The sequence below is a fragment of the Mytilus californianus genome, unplaced genomic scaffold (assembly GCF_021869535.1).
Source record: "Mytilus californianus isolate M0D057914Y unplaced genomic scaffold, xbMytCali1.0.p SCAF_17, whole genome shotgun sequence".
In the NCBI taxonomy this organism is placed as follows: domain Eukaryota; kingdom Metazoa; phylum Mollusca; class Bivalvia; order Mytilida; family Mytilidae; genus Mytilus; species Mytilus californianus.
In genome coordinates this window covers 5,056,383-5,073,182 of record NW_026262659.1, presented here as the reverse complement: position 1 = coordinate 5,073,182, position 16,800 = coordinate 5,056,383, and the positions used below count along the sequence as shown (strand labels likewise).

Sequence of the window (16,800 nt, the reverse complement as noted above, 5' to 3'; positions counted from 1 at the left end):
AAGCATTAACTTTTAAACAATGTGAAAGTTTCAAAGTCAATGAACCATGATGAGGGGATGGGGCTATATAATCTCCATGGAAACGAGACTTGCAAATACCAATAAATTTGCATACCAAATATTATTGACTTAACATTAGCGTTTCATCTTAAACTGATCTAATCACAAACTAATACATGTAAACTTAGCAAAAGTTTCAAAGTCAATAGACCATGACTAAGGGAGCAGGGCCAAATATTCTCCATGGAAATGAGATGTGCTAATGCTTATATATCTGTATACCAATTAACATTGGCCTAACACTAATAACTCCCCTTGAACTGACCTAATCACAAACTAATACATGTAAACTAAGCAAAAGTATCAAAGTCAATAGACTATGACTGAGGAGGCGGAGCCAAATAATATCCATGGAAATGATTTATACCAATGCTTATACATCTGCATACCAAATATCATTGACCTACCACTAGTGGTTCCCTATAAACTGACCTAATCACAAACTAATACATGAAAATTAAGCAAAAGTTTCAAAGTCAATAGACCATGACTGACAGGGCAGGGCCAAATAATCTCCATGGAAATGAGATGTGCCAATGCTAATACAACTGCAAATAATATATATTTGACCTACCACTAGTGGTTCACCTAAAACTAGACCTTATCACAAACTAATACATTGTTGACGCTGCCAACGCTGGAAACAGCATACCTATGTCTCGCTTTTTGACTCGGTCAAGGCGAAACAAAAATGCATTTAAATGGCATTTTAATGATTTGTGCAATCCAGCAAAGATTTCTACAAAAGTTCTAGATTTTTAATGTGAAATTTCAGAAAAATTTAAGGGAGGATTTACTATAAAATCAGTCAGGTCATGACTTAAAACATTCTTGACATTTTACAATAAAATGCTCCGCTGGGCGCAGCTTGATACGACCGCAGAGGTCGAACCCTGAACAGTTGGGGCAAGTATGGACACAACATTCAAGCTTGATACAGCACTGAATTTGGATTGTGATTAAATATTTGACACAGCATAGGTTTCTGACACAGAATGAATGTGGTCTAAGAACTTAAAAAATTTTAATTTACCTATTCAAACCATATCATTATTATTTGCTTTTATATATAAATCAGAAATAACCAATTTAAAATGGAAGAAAGGAAAAAAAGGAAAAAAAAATCCCCCCCTCAATTTTTTGAACCCCCTTATGATTCATCACCCCCAAACTCAAACCCAGCTTTCCCTTTGTGACATGGAACCTTGTAATACAATTTCATAAAGATCCATACACTTACACACAAGTTATTGTCCTGAAACTAGAAAAATGCTTGTTTTTTGCCCCTAATTCCTAAAATTTTGAGGCAATTACCCCCAAAATCAATCCCAGCATTCCTTTTGTGATATGGAACCTTGTGGTACAATGTCAGAGAGATCCATACACTAACACACAAGTTATGTCTGGAAGTTACAAAAATGCTTAATTTTGGCCCCTTTTTGGCCCCTAATTCCTTAACTGTTGGTACCATAACCCCCAAAATCAATTCCAACCTTCCTTTTGTGGTATTGAACCTTATGGTAAAATTTGGTAGAGATCCATTCACAACTAAAGTTAGAGTGCGAAAACCAATGTGTCTTCGGACGATGACGACGACAATGACGCCAACGTCATACCAATATACGACAGCAAAATTTTTTTACAGTCGTATAAAAATTGCTTTTCCAGTCCAGATCAACATTATGCAACTCATGCAAAAATATCAAATCAATCCTAATAACTAAATTTGTGTAATATGTAACAATTTTTTTTAGTTCCAATGGACAGAAGGGAAAATTTTTTCCAGAAAATAATCTTTTTTTACTGACTGCAATGTGACCTTTGATCTACTACTATGTGACCAGAAAAAATTCAGGGACCGTAATAATCAGGAAGAAAATACATTTTTTTGTAATTTCTTCACATCTACCCCACATATCCTTATGAAATTCAATCTAAATAATATATATACCAGATTTATCACTGGACATAGTACTGCTTCCCTCAAGTATAGGAATATCTTTAAGAGCATTCATGACTGTACTTCCAGGTCGGCCCCACTGTCTTCTAGCTGCATCAGCTGCTATATCACTTGGATTCAGGATAACTTGATCCCTGGCACTAGTTGCTGTAAAAAATAAATTAATTGGCTTTATTGATGGCTATATCTATAACTAGAGGCTCTAAAGAGCCTGTGTCGCTCACCTTGGTCTATGTGCATATTAAACAAAGGACACAGATGGATTCATGACAAAATTGTGTTTTGGTGATGGTGATGTGTTTGTAGATCTTACTTTACTGAACATTCTTGCTGCTTACAATTATCTCTATCTATAATGAACTTGGCCCAGTAGTTACAGTGGAAAATATTTTGTAAAAATTTACAAAAATTTACTTAAATTATGAAAATTGTAAAAAATTGACTATAAAGGGCAATAACTCCTTAAGACGGTCAATTGACAATTTTGGTCATGTTGACTTATTTGTAGATCTTACTTTGCTGTACATTATTGCTGTTTACAGTTTATCTCTATCTATAATAATATTCAAGATAATAACCAAAAGCTGCAAAATTTTCTTAAAATTACCAATTCAGGGGCAGCAACCCAACAACGTGTTGCCTGATTGGTCTGAAAATTTCAGGGCAGATAGATCTTGACCTAATGAACAATTTTATCCTCGTCAGATTTGCTCTAAATGCTTTGGTTTCAGAGATATGAGCCAAAAACTGCATTTTACCCTATGTACTATTGTTTAGCCATGTCGGCCATCTTGGTTCGCATGCTGGGTCATCGGACACATTTTTTAAACTAGATACCCTAATGATGATTGTGGACAAGTTTGGTTAAATTTGTCTTTGTAGTTTCAGAGGAGAAGATTTTTGTAAAAGATTACAAAAATTTACAAAAAATGGTTAAAAATTGACTATAAAGGGCAATAACTCCTAAAGGCGTCAACTGATCATTTTGGTCAAGTTGACTTATTTGTAGATCTTACTTTGCTGAACATTATTGCTGTTTACAGTTTATCTCTATCTATAATAATATTCAAGATAATAACCAAAAGCTGCAAAATTTTCTTAAAATTACCAATTCAGGGGCAGCAACCCAACAACGTGTTGCCTGATTGGTCTGAAAATTTCAGGGCAGATAGATCTTGACCTGATAAACAATTTTACCCCATGTCAGATTTGCTCTAAATGCTTTGGTTTCAGAGATATAAGCCAAAATCTACATTTTACCCCTATGTTCTATTTTTAGCCATGGCGGCCATCTTGGTTGGTTGGCCGGGTCACCGGACATATTTTTTAAACTAGATACCCTAATGATGATTGTGGACAAGTTTGGTTTAATTTGGCCAAGTAGTTTCAGAGGAGAAGATTTTTGTAAAAGTTAATGAGGACGGACGACGACGACGGACGACGGACGCCAAGTGATGAGAAAAGCTCACTTGGCCCTTTGGGCCAGGTGAGCTAAAAATAATATCTACTGCATAAAAAGCCAAATTTGTAACTTTAAAGCTCGGGGGCCACTTCCTATATACAAGGTGATAGGACATGCGGCTGGAATAGGTCACATGTTCCAGCTTGAAAATATGTGAATAGGTGGGGAAAACTATCAGAAATGTATTATAAGGTCAATAAAGTTCCCAATACTTGTTATATGAAAAGCCCTGTAATTTTTTCACAGCTGAAAGTCTCACCGTAAGTAAACACTACACTCTTTCAACACACCACACGAAACCCAACCAATATAAGAAAAGTTTACCTTTTTACCTACGCAATATATGAAAAGGTATACATTTTTAAAATCTAAATTAAATGGAAGGGGTGGGGTAACAGAACCCCAGTGGTACCCCCTATCTATTGATTATTGTAGTGGCCCCCATAGCTTTTAAGGTGTTATCCTCATTTCGAATAATCTTTCTTTCCACTTCATTTAAACTTTCATATATGCATAAATACACTATATATGAAGTAAGTTTGTCAACTCTGCTTTCATTACCATAAAATTAGTTAAGGAGATTGTGCATTCACAAACAAATGTGACAGACAATAAAATAAAACAAAAACAATATGTCTATACATGTCCATATATAAGTAATGTACCTTCCATAGCAGATGCTGTTTCTTGAAGTGGGAGTCCTTTAAGTCTGTCATCTATTTTGTCACCCCATCTTGACCTTGAACTTTCAGGTTCTTCCTCTTCTTTAATTTCAAAGGCAGGTTTTTCATCAAGAGCTCCCCATCCTGCTCTTGGTGGTCCCTGTAAAGCATTTCAGTTATTATACCGTAACAAATATCAGCCAATATTTAATTTTGGAGCTCAAAGGACTGATTTCAAAGATCTGTTTGTTCAGCAAACCATATATTTCTATATTCCATAAGAAAAACTATATTTTGGCATATTGAAAAAAAACCATATTGTAATATTGGAGAATCTCTTAAATAAACATATATAATACATACCCTTTGATTAACTCCCTTTAGAACCTCATCCCTTTTAAGCTGTAATGCACTTCTGAAATAACAACAAGATATTCATAATCTAAATAAATCAAACATTATTAGTATCATTTGTTTCTTTCTTTTAACTCTATATATACTCAAATATGTATATGAATGAAAGTAGATATGGGGTAAATTTAGTATCAACAAGAATGTGTCCATAGTACATGGATGCCCCACTCGCAATATCATTTTTTATGTTCAATGGACCATGATATTGGGGTCAAAACTCTAATTTGGCATTAAAATTAGAAAGATCATATCATAGGGAACATGTGTACTAAGTTTCAAGTTGATTGGACTTCAACTTCATCAAAAACTACCTTGACCAAAAACTTTAACCTGAAGTGAGACAGACGGATGGATGGATGGATGGACGAAAGGACGAACGAATGGACGCACAGACTGAAAAACATAATGCCCCTTGGTGGGGCATAGAAACACCTAGAGGTAAACACACAGCATTGAACGAAAAATACACGTCTTTAGAATATGTAAAGCTCTTTAACTTTTTTATGAGATAATATGTTATAAGGAAACTCATTTGTAGCGATACAATCAGATGCCCCTGGTCAAACAGTGATTTTTAATCACAACATCAAACATAATAATCACAACATCAAACATAAGCTTGGATATAACATAAAGTGTAAATATGCAAACTACCGATAATTCAATTTGTTTCTTAATATCAGAATAAATATGAAAATGAATTTACTTTACAACTGAAATCTAGCCTACTTTCACAACGGAATGAAGCAGAAAATTTCCTCTGATATACATACTTTGGTCTAGTTTCCTCTGGTGAGTTCTGCGCTCCAATAGCCTTGAGGGCACCGGTCATTCCTATTCCTGGGGGAGATTGTACAGGCTCTGGTATAGGAGGCTCTGAACCAATAGCCTTTAGAACTCCAGTAATACCAACAGCTGGAACAGGCTTGGCAACTGGAGGAGCTGAACCTGGTCTGTATATATAAAAAAAAAATTAAATGTCATTAAGAGTCAAACAACTTTTCTACTATATATCCAATTTATTTTTCCTATTTCAACAAATTTTGTTGGACATAATATAAAGTTTGGTAAAAGTTTGTTCCTATTATGTAGATTACTCATTGGACAAATTGACTGGTCTGCATTATCTAAATTTCACTTCAGTGATAATGTGGCAGCGATTTATAGTATTCTTTTTATATTTTACTTTGTATTTTTATAGCTTAACCAATTTTCCATTTCAGCGAATTATTTCAATACACTATAAAAATATTTAATTTGATCTAAAGTTGTTAAAATATTTTGAAGACATTTTCTGAACTCATTACGCTATAGCTTTCGGTTTTCCAAATTAAGTCCCCGCTATGGTGTAATGAATAATTGACCATTGAAGCATATGATTATCCTGTATTGAACCCCGTACAGTTAGTACTGCAGTGCAGGTATGACGTTTTCATGTACTATTGGTCAGTACAGTGAGTACATTCAAGTTCTGCCGCATATAACCCAACACAGAAACACCAGTATATGTAGTACAGAAAGAAAGTGGACAAGGCCGAACAAGAACTTTACAACTGAATTTACTACTGCCAATTGGATTTTTTTGTGCTCATATATTTTGAACCATATTTTGGTTAGAATAATTCTCACATTTTTGTAACTAAGTGTTTAAGAGTGCATCTCATAATTTATAAGCTTAGAATTATTACGATTTCATCTATTGTAAATATAGCTATTCTTGTGTATCTTTTGAAATCGTTGAATCTAATTTATTGTCTTGTCAAGATGACATATCACTTAATTTATATATTTTTAATTGGCCTGAAATTGAAAAGACTTTGTCACAGTATTTTGAATGTTCATTTTGAACATGGGTATTTATAATCGTATATTATTTTCAGAACATACCATATAGTGTCCTGGAATAATTGTATTAGTGTTTATGGCAGTGAATTTTGATAACTTAATCCCACATATTGGTAAGGATTAATTCCTTATTCTTTATAGATTGTTCATTTTGTAATAGTTGCTTTCACAGCCAAATTGGCAATGAAATTGTATTTTATTCTATTTCTCTTTCGGCACATTTTAATAATTCTACATTGAAACTGTAAAGCGTATTGACGCTTTCTAAAATGAAGCACGGTTGTGTAGATTGCAATGCAATCCAAAACTTTGATATGTACTTTTAAATTAGCTATTTGTAATTGTGACACAAGTTAATCATGATTGTGTTTAATCATACTAGTGTTTAATATTGCTTGTGTTTAATAATGCTATGTAACATTTGTAAAATTGCTTATGATATTTGCTATTATTTTGCAGAGTTACATTTTCCTGGTATATAATAAAGTATTTGAACCAGTTGGAGTCTATAATTAAAAGCCCTTATATGACCCTATCACAATTCTATGAAAACTGCAATCTGACTTGCGTAAATAAATGTTAAATTTGTCAACATATCCTTTTTAATTTTAATTCCTATTGTTAACTACACACATACCTGTCTTTTCCCTGTGCATATCTTTGAACCTGAAAAAAATAAATCAATAATTCAAAATAATTATCAAAATCTTATTTTCTTATGCTACTTTATTTTAATCTATAAAAAATTGTGACCTATATCATGTATATTTTCAATTATAAATAATTATATATTATCTATAGTTTGTGCTAATTTTAGAAGAAGAATGTCTAAACTGTGGTGTTATTACTGTTTAACCATTAGTAGCTCCATTAGTAAATGTCAGTCATAAAGTTGTCCCATATCTAGAGGTAAATAATAAAATACTACTGATATGACAGCATGGTAAGTAAAATTATCATCCTAAAAAACAGATATATTTTATATAGCCTGGTTGGGCTGAGTGGACTAGTGCATTGGACACAGTGGGTGTGGTGTTATCACAATGTAATAAGGGTTGAAATCCCTGAGGGAAGAATTAAATTTTGCAGATCTTACATTTTTGGGTTAAATTTTGGACCAAGTATGTATATTGATTGATTGGTGTTTAACATCACTGATGGCTATATCATGGAGAAAGCCAGAGTACCCTGAGAGAACCACAGACCATCGGCAGGAAAACTGGACATAAAAAGGGGTCAAAAGCACCTGCCACAAGGGGGGTTTGGAACTCACAACCTTAGGGATGACAGTCTAGTGAATACTTAAGATGAACTTCTTAGACCACTCGGCCACTGATGCCGCCAAAGTATATATAAATTGTGGTGTTATCCCTGTAGAATCAATTATTTGATGGAGAACTTCTGTTGTAAAGTTTTCACATATTTAGTAAATAAAATTGAGAATGGAAATGGGGAATGTGTCAAAGAGACAACGACCTGACCATAGATCAGACAACAGCCGAAGGCCACCATATATATATATATATATATATATATTTATTTACAAGTCTAAATTGAAAACAACGTTCAAACCTGTGATTGCGTTGGATAAAAACCGCAATTTTTATACGTGTGCATGCAAAACAAATTTCTTGGTAGAGGGGTCTAAATACAGCACAAACAACATTTTCCAAAAGACCAAAAAAGTGAAAAAGTATATTTTAACAAAACGCATTTGACTAGCAGGTCGAACAAAGGATGTTCTTAAACCCTGCTAACTGCCATTGGCGATTGCCAAATAAACGGATCACCAGATGTAACAAAATGGATCTTAATTATTAATTTAATATCAAACAGAAAACAATAAACTTGCGGAAAAGATGGTATGCCGCAAACATGACCTGCAAAAATTTGTACACCATATCCGGATTTCAACAATTAATGTCTCTTCAGTGATGTTAGGAATATCAGTTGTTCCACCTACTAGTCAAATGCGTTTTGTTAAAATATACTTTTTCACTTTTTTGGTCTTTTGGAAAATGTTGTTTGTGCTGTATATATTTATTTATACATAAACAGATTTTCACTTTATATGTCTAAAATTAAATCTTTTCCAATTTAAATAATGCGTCAGATATTTTTTAAGTTTGTTTTTAATTACAAATTTGACACATATACATATTTATATAAAAATAAATTATTTTTTTTATCATTTTTCATTTATAATGCCAGATTGAGAATTTCCTACACTATAATCAATAGTTATTGTTTTCCAAAAATTGCTGATAAAAACATTTTCGATCATAATATTTTATATGTCATACCTGGTGATTTCTCAATCTTTCTTCTTTCTGTACCATTTCTCTTCTCTGTCTCTCCAATTGTTCCTTTAAATGTTTAGCTTTGTCATCAGCTTGTTGCTATAAAGATATTATGAAGTAAAGATAACTCTGCTGATTTTGCAGTTTACTACATATGTATGCAAAATAATAGTTTTTAACATACCCATAGCTATAGACAAATAAAATTATTATAAATACTCATGGTCATATTATGTTCCATCAAGTGAGAATCTTCCAATGGTTGATTCAATCTACAAATATTTCTATTTAAACATTTTTTTATTGACTATAAAATATATCATAACATGGTCACTAAAAATGGAACCCATTTTTTTATATCAACTATGATATTGTTTTATCTATTTAAGTGTATTATCAAACTGCTTTATACTAGTAACATCTTCTATTCTTTTACTACAACAGATACCATTCATTTATTAAAGAGTTTTCTTAAAAGTTGTCATTTCATTTATATCTTAAGAGCTTTTTTAAACAAGAGACACAATGCCCTACTCATACTATCCCAAGTCCCTGTTCAGTAAACTGTTAAAATCTGGGTCTAAATCCTGATAAATTTGTCATAATAATTTTTAAAAGTTGAACTAAAGAATGTTCTCACTGGTAGACCTATTTGGAAAATGCCCGCGATTTTTGGCTAATCTCCGCGAAACGGATAATAATTAGAGGTTCATCGTAAATTTGCTGTATTACAGAATATTATGCATGTTATCCGGAGATTTTCCGTGTCGGCGGGAATTAGCCGTTTGTCCGATAAAACGGGTGTGTATTGAGTCAGTGATAGAACCAGTGATGCGTGAGCGACGGTTATTAATAGATCGTTGTACATAGATGATTATAGAATCCGTTATGCGTGAGCGACGGTTATTAATAGATCGTTGTGATATATACAATGTTTACAGTCAGATTAAAAAAACTATCTTATTTCCCTTTTCGGTCGAGATAAAACGGTGTTTTTGATAATAAAGTTACTTACGATATAAATATCAAATGTTGTCATTGTTCATTAAAGAAAAATCTATTTTAATGTGACCAATGAACAAGATGAATACATGTGTTATCTTTGCAAAAGACAACTACAATTTTTTTAATATATGAATGGAAATCGTATTTACGTTAAAAAACGTAAACTAATCTACTATTCATGATAGATTCATAATGTGAATCGATAGTTTGGGTCAGAAACTTTGTTCTCACTTTAAAAAATTCTTCACAATTGTCATGTTTAGAAAAAAAATCAGTCCTTGTACTTATAGAGTCTCCGGAAGATACCGTAATCGGGCAGGATGTCAAACTGATCTGACACTTGTCCTAGTGTATTTAACACCTGCTGTGATATTGCTTCTGCAATACCAGTGGAAGGTCGTAAATCAATCTGTACCCGATTGATCAGAATTTAATTTTACCTGTACATATATTTAGTCGTTACGGAGGATATCATAGATACATGTTATATATTGTATTGTAATTAATGAAGATAATTTAAATATATTATATAATAAAGACCTATTTGCATATAAATCGAACATATTCATTCCAACCAAGAAGGTTTGAAATTGAAAGTTTTCAACAAACTTTTGATAAAATCTTTCCCGTAAATTACATACGAGTCATTGGTTTATAGTTACACATTTGTAACCCTTCTAACGTCTTATTTCTTTGTGCTATTAAAAGAACTCAAAATTTTCCATATCAGATCACATTTCGTACGAGTCCTAAAAATTATAATTGAATAATCTTCTATTTTCCTTTCGACACCACGTTCCCCATAGGAGCCTCAAGATCTAATCATACCTGTCAATCATTAGCCATAAGTTGGTCCGCCAGATAGATCACTCGTGCTTTCTATTATGACATCGTTGAGAAGTTTTTGTAAATTGATTTGTGATATAAATAAAGTGATGTGAAGTTTATTTTACGGCCGATCAAAATTTGATGTGATTCGATTTTTCTTTTACACAAAGATGTTTTTTAATATGTCATAAAATACATGGAAATAAAACATTTGAGTTCGTTTTTCCCGTAAATATATTCAATAAACCAAAATTTATTTCAAAAGGTAAACATTTATAATAATTACAAAGTTATAATTTGATTTTTATTTAAGTCGGTTAATGGAAACAATAAAATGACAACGTCTTTGCAGAAATATTAATCCAGACATTAACGTACTTAGACTGTCCATTTGTTCCACTGTGTAGGACAATTTATTCACGAACTACATCATTAATAATTACTAATATAACAGTTGCTGAAATGTAAGTTGTATATTATTTATTTTTTTACAAACATGCGTTTTGGTTCGTTCAGATTTGCTATTACAGCATGTGTAGATTCCTTGATTTTCATCTAGTTTCAGTTATATATATACTAGTTCCAGTCAGTATAGGGCTAATCATTTTGCCTTCCAACAAAGTCAACAATTTAGCATCGGACGTATACGTGACTGCGTATTTATACATCTCTATATGTTATATCTGATGTAATGGACTCCTAGTATGTTGTCCTTTTAAAGTTGGCTATACAATATTGGCTGTGCTCATTGTTGAAGGCTGTACAGTGACCTATAGTTGTTAATTTCTGTGTCATTTCTCTTGTGGAGAGTTGTCTTATTGGTAATCATACCACGTCTTCTTTTTTTATAACGTACCCGTTTTAATAGCAATGTTATATTCAAAACGGATGAGAAAACCCCATGGATGACAATTATCTATATCCATGTCAAGTGGGGTTAGGTAATAGGAGCGGAACTTATTGATTATGTATGTTTGTGAGGGTCTGGATAGGATTTATAGAAGAATAGAGAACACAAATGGACAAAAAGTGCACAACATAGGACCAGAAAAGTAACAAAAAATAGCTGCCAAGAAAATAAAGAATATAGAATAATGAGAAAAAAATATGAAGAATAGAGAAAAACAGATGACTAACAAATTGAAAGACAATTAGGATTGAAAGACCGCAGAAGTTGAACCATGAACAGTTGGGGCAAATTTTGACACAATATTCAAGCTTATTACTGTCTGAATTAGGATTGTCAGGGGTTAAAAAAATGTGTTACAGCTCACTAGCCCAGGACTTATTGGTAGCAGGATTTTACTAGCCCTGTTGAAAGAGCTGCTAGCCCATCAAAACTGACCTGCTAGTCCGAGTATACCTTTCAAATTTAGAGTGGATGTCCCTTGTTTTGAATCCGGCATTATACACGGTATTTGATTAAATAAATCAAATGAATTTTTGTTTTATTAATTATAACAGGGATCTCTAGACATCTTTTTGGATATCCCTTGTACTATGTTAGATATACTGTTCCCAGGGGTTGTTAAATATTTTCGGGCACAGAAAACATGTTCATTGATATTGTCATGTTAAACCAGTGGTTCAATTATTATATTTTTGTTCCCACATACAAAGCAGACTTTTTATCAGCGAGATCGGGAAAATGACGGCAATATTCACAAAACATCATCTCTTGTTTATCATCAGTAACAGTCGACCTTGCCCATGGGGAATCTTTCTGTCAATGACACTATAAATGTTTTTTTCCGCTTTTCCTGGTCGTATTTGGCATTTTTTGGGATAAATTTTTAGCCTCATTACCCCCTTCATCTACCGTTTTTCGTTTTAAAACTGACAAAGTTCCTGTGGTGGCCGTACTAAAATGTTTAGAAATAATTTGTGCATGGTTTCAAGCTCAAATTAACAGCTGTCCGACAAGACAGGTCAATATCGATCATTACATCATACACCCAAGTACCATTAATTGAAAATCTCGGCATAAGCAATGTACAATACCCCCTGTACTGAGAAATTGATATTGAAAGTACGTGAATTGCGATCAATACATGATACCGGTCCACCCAGAGTTAGTTGTTCTATTTTTAAAACATGTACAAAATCGGTTCAAATTCTTGGAATCCCGGATGACGTACGTAATTGAATCTGATTGGCTAAGATAGAATAGCGATGAGGGGATTTTCCACTTACTATTTTGGAAATGCCAAGAATTGTTTGTTACTAGTCCGTCGGGCATATTCGGTTACAAGTTTTAATTGCCCGAAGTGTAAAAGTCTAGTCCCGGGCGTCGGGCTAGTGGATTTTTTAACCCCTGATTGTGATCAAATTTCTGACACAAACCATGTGTAAAGGTCTTTCAAATCTATTGGGCAATACTGTGCAATTAAAGATTTCTTCTTGAAACTTTTGAAATATTTTAAAATTTGAAAAATTTTGAAAAAAAAATTAAACCCCTTTTAAAAATTTGGAAACCTGCAAACTTTTTGAACTCACAACCACCCCCCCCCCCCCCCCCCGCCCTTTGGAGCAATAACCTCAACACTTGATCCCAGTTTTCCTTTGTAGTATGGAAACTTGTAGTACAATTTCAGAAAGATCCATACAGTGACTTAAACACAAGTTATTGTCTGAAAAACTAGAATAACTAAAAAAATGTTGAGAGATCCATACACTTACACACAAGTTATAGTCCAGAAACTACAAATGTGTCTTCGGACGAGGTAGACGACAACAACCACATCATACCATTATACGATCCCCCCCCCCCCCAAAAAAAAATTGGAATCGTATAAAAATCTCGGTCTTAAAATCTGTGGATTTTCTAAAAAAATCTTGGTTTTATTTTCACCAAATTTTCTTTTTCTACTAAATTCAATTAAACTATAAATAATAATGCTTTGCACGAAGTTTCCCCTTGGTATATGTACAAAATGGTCCATCTCTTTTTATAAATCTGGATAATTTCAGAAAAGGTATCAAAATTCATAGGGACTCCTGGAGACGGGACAATTTTTTTCAAGCCCTCTCCCTTTTCTCCAAAGTGCATTATTTTTTTTGTTTTCTGTTAAATACCATTATTTTGGCGTTTCTGTATACTATGAACATACATTTATTATCAATAAAGTATATTTGATATAAACTATCAATTCCAAGTTTCTTCTACACGGCGATCACTGCTAAATTGATTTCTCCTAAAATAACCCAAACAGTAGAATCATAAGAATAGATGACAAATGCAACTATGCATGGAACCTATAGAACACAGAGTCATGATGATTAATTTATTATGAAAGGAAGAGAAGCGACTAACAAAATGAGGTCTTCTCGTTTAAGTAGTATAGATAGATAGATACTATAAGTCGGAGAAGCTTTTGTAAAGAAACATAACAAGCTATACACAAATTCATAAACATCACATAAGTACATCCTTAACCAGGCTATATATCAAGTCGACAAACATTGGAAATGGATGGAAAAAAAAGGATGAGATGTGAACAAAAAAAAACATAAATTCCCTGCTACATACATAGATTGCTTTAATGCATACTTATGGTCGTGCCTTTTTCTCTCGATTTTATGTACGTATATTTTGGTATCACACAAGTTCATGATTTTTCTATGACTGTTTATAACTGCGTTACACTAAATCCAATGATTCTTATTGATTTTAACTTTAATTTTCACAATTTGTGCATGTTATTACCTCACTGTCCAGGTTGGGAGAGGCCCAGTCCTATCCTATAAAGCAAAGGATATGTATTTTCTCAGTCTTACATTCCAGGATTGGTGACCGCATGAGGGTTGAGCTATCTCAAATAGGTTTAAACCCTCCTCATTCTATGACTGTCCTGGCAAGTCAGGAGCTTGTAATTTTTAAAGGTGTTGTCTTTTTAATTTTTCCAAATTATGTCATGTCGGGGCATTTTATAAATTCTATATGGTATGAGTTTTGCTCACTGTCTGAGAAGGGCCGTACGGTGTCATACAGATCCTTAATTTCGAGTTCTTTGTTTTCTTTTTAATTTTTAAATTGATGTCCAGTGACAAATATTTCTCGAGTCATGTCATTCAGGCAGTATATAAAAAAAATGAAAATTGTTCATGCGAGTCGGTAGGAAATAGACTCCCTACACTCTTGTTTTAAAGAATATTTATTTTATTCAGTTATCTTGAAAGACAATATCTACTGCAGTTAAATGAAGTTGTGATACTGAGAATTTGACTGATTAGATTTTATTTTCAATTGCCAAAGTGTGAAGTGGTAGAGCCCATTTCTGTAACCTTTATTTGTTGCATTCTGTGTGATAAAATTTAGTAGTTTTGAACCTACTGAGATTTTAATAACTTATTTTCAAATGATGGAACCTTATCAAAATGTTTGTCAATTAAGATAAATTGAACATGGTGTTAACAGTCAGCAAACTGTCACACAAGAAATATATTTAATGTCCGAGAACATGTAAAATAAACTACCTTTGTGAGGACATTGAATAAAATGTGTCACATATTTCTCAACTCCTCTTCGTGCCATGTCAACAGAATTTTAATTTATACCGTCTTAGATGACAATTTATCAGAGGCTGCTTCAATGGTATATATGCATAATATAAACTTTATACATAAATCTCATTTCGAATGTTGTCTTTTCGTCCTCCAACATTCTTTGTCAAAATCCGGGATTCGCACTCGACTGTTTTGGAGTCAGAGATACATCTTACCATAGATGTAAAATTACATCTATAACCTTACACAGGTACACTGGCTAGTAAAGGGACAATAAACGGAAGTATAAATTGCCCCAGGTATTTTAAGTCGTATATTGAGTGTAATGTGTACACCGCCACGTGTGAGTGATTTCAAAGATAATCAAAATGATGTAATTCATGTAGTAACTTCCATGCAGCTACGCATCATCGCACGTAATATTGGACATCGCAAAAAAACTAGAATTTTTGATGTGCCTTGTTAGATATTTAAAATGATATAACATTCAATGAAAAAAGAAATGTTTAAGATGGATATTTCTGATTTTCTGGTGAATTAAAAATTCCATAGAATATCTGAAATGATTTTAAGGAGCATGCATCACGTTTATCTGATACTAAGTGAGTACAATAAGTCAACGTGTTAGTCGAACTATTAGTGTGTTTTGTCTTAAAATGTGTAGCCGTGTTATTTTGTTCACAGAACGAAGGGCAAATTGAAATTGAAACAAAAGGAAAATAAAAAAATAAAAGTTATTACCGTACCATAAGTTGACAAATAATAAAAATTAAATATATTAATTACCTATTCCGGCACACATGAGTTCAATTTATTAATCCCACAAGGGATACCAGCTACCAAGGAGACATTTCATATATCGGTACTCAAATCACTTCAATATTTTATTTCTCCGCGTGTATACCTGATGAAGTCTCGATTATCTTACAAAGACGGAGTAAGGATTAAAAAAAATAAAGGAAGTAAAAAATATATCATTTATAAGCTAGCACACCAGTGGCGGATCCAGAAATTTTCATATGCACTGACTGCCTAAGAGGGGGTCGCTTCAGTCATGCTTCAGTGATTCCCAATACATGTATAATCAACCACATTTTTTATCAAGAAAAGGGGTACCTGGCCCCCTCTAAATCCGCTCAGTCTGTCACACTATTCCATTAGTACTTTAAAACTTCTTGCACGGTGAACTACTATTAAAATTAATTCGTAACCAGTCACTTATGCCCACCCCCCTTTCACTTATTTTTCATGCTCATCTTTTCCGTTTGTAGGAAGGGTCTAAAATGCCTTTAATTTTATGTATTATTATTTATGAATTAAAGAACAGTTTCATTTAGAGTTAAAACTATGTCCGACACTCCCTTTATCTGAAAAAGCTTTCATTATTTAATAAAAAAAAGTTTTATCTTATCTTATCCCGTTAGTATAGAAAGTCCCTTTAGTCTAGATTTTTAGTTTATTGAAGGACCTTATTGTCTGATTTTAAAAATATACCTTAAATTGTAAAAATATTGGAATAAGCTCTCGCCGCGATATAGCATTTTTGTGCTAATGCAGCGTAAAGCAAACAACAATCAATAGAAAGTCCCTGGATTAACTTAAAATGGTCATTCATTCTCTCTCATTGATTATCCAAGTTTATCTAATCACTTGACTATGCACCAATACCCTAAAATTCCATTACACAAGGACACCTGTGGTACAGCAAGGATTCGTATATATAAAATTTAGTTCGTTGTACGTTCATGGATATTCATG

General features: G+C 33.0%; 1 protein-coding gene across 9 annotated transcripts in view; it reads right to left on the bottom strand.

Annotated features, from left to right (window-relative positions):
* The window catches only part of LOC127726277 (serine/threonine-protein kinase Nek1-like), a 100,482-nt gene that overhangs the window by 49,247 nt on the left and 34,435 nt on the right, over positions 1-16,800 (bottom strand). For all 9 annotated transcript variants that reach the window (XM_052233587.1, XM_052233586.1, XM_052233584.1 and 6 more), the window contains exons 26-31: positions 8,707-8,802; positions 7,041-7,069; positions 5,332-5,511; positions 4,508-4,559; positions 4,148-4,304; positions 2,012-2,167 (exon numbers count right to left, since the gene is read on the bottom strand). In XM_052233587.1, the coding sequence (XP_052089547.1) occupies positions 2,012-2,167; positions 4,148-4,304; positions 4,508-4,559; positions 5,332-5,511; positions 7,041-7,069; positions 8,707-8,802 (670 nt within the window). The remainder of the gene's footprint in view (positions 1-2,011; positions 2,168-4,147; positions 4,305-4,507; positions 4,560-5,331; positions 5,512-7,040; positions 7,070-8,706; positions 8,803-16,800) is intronic.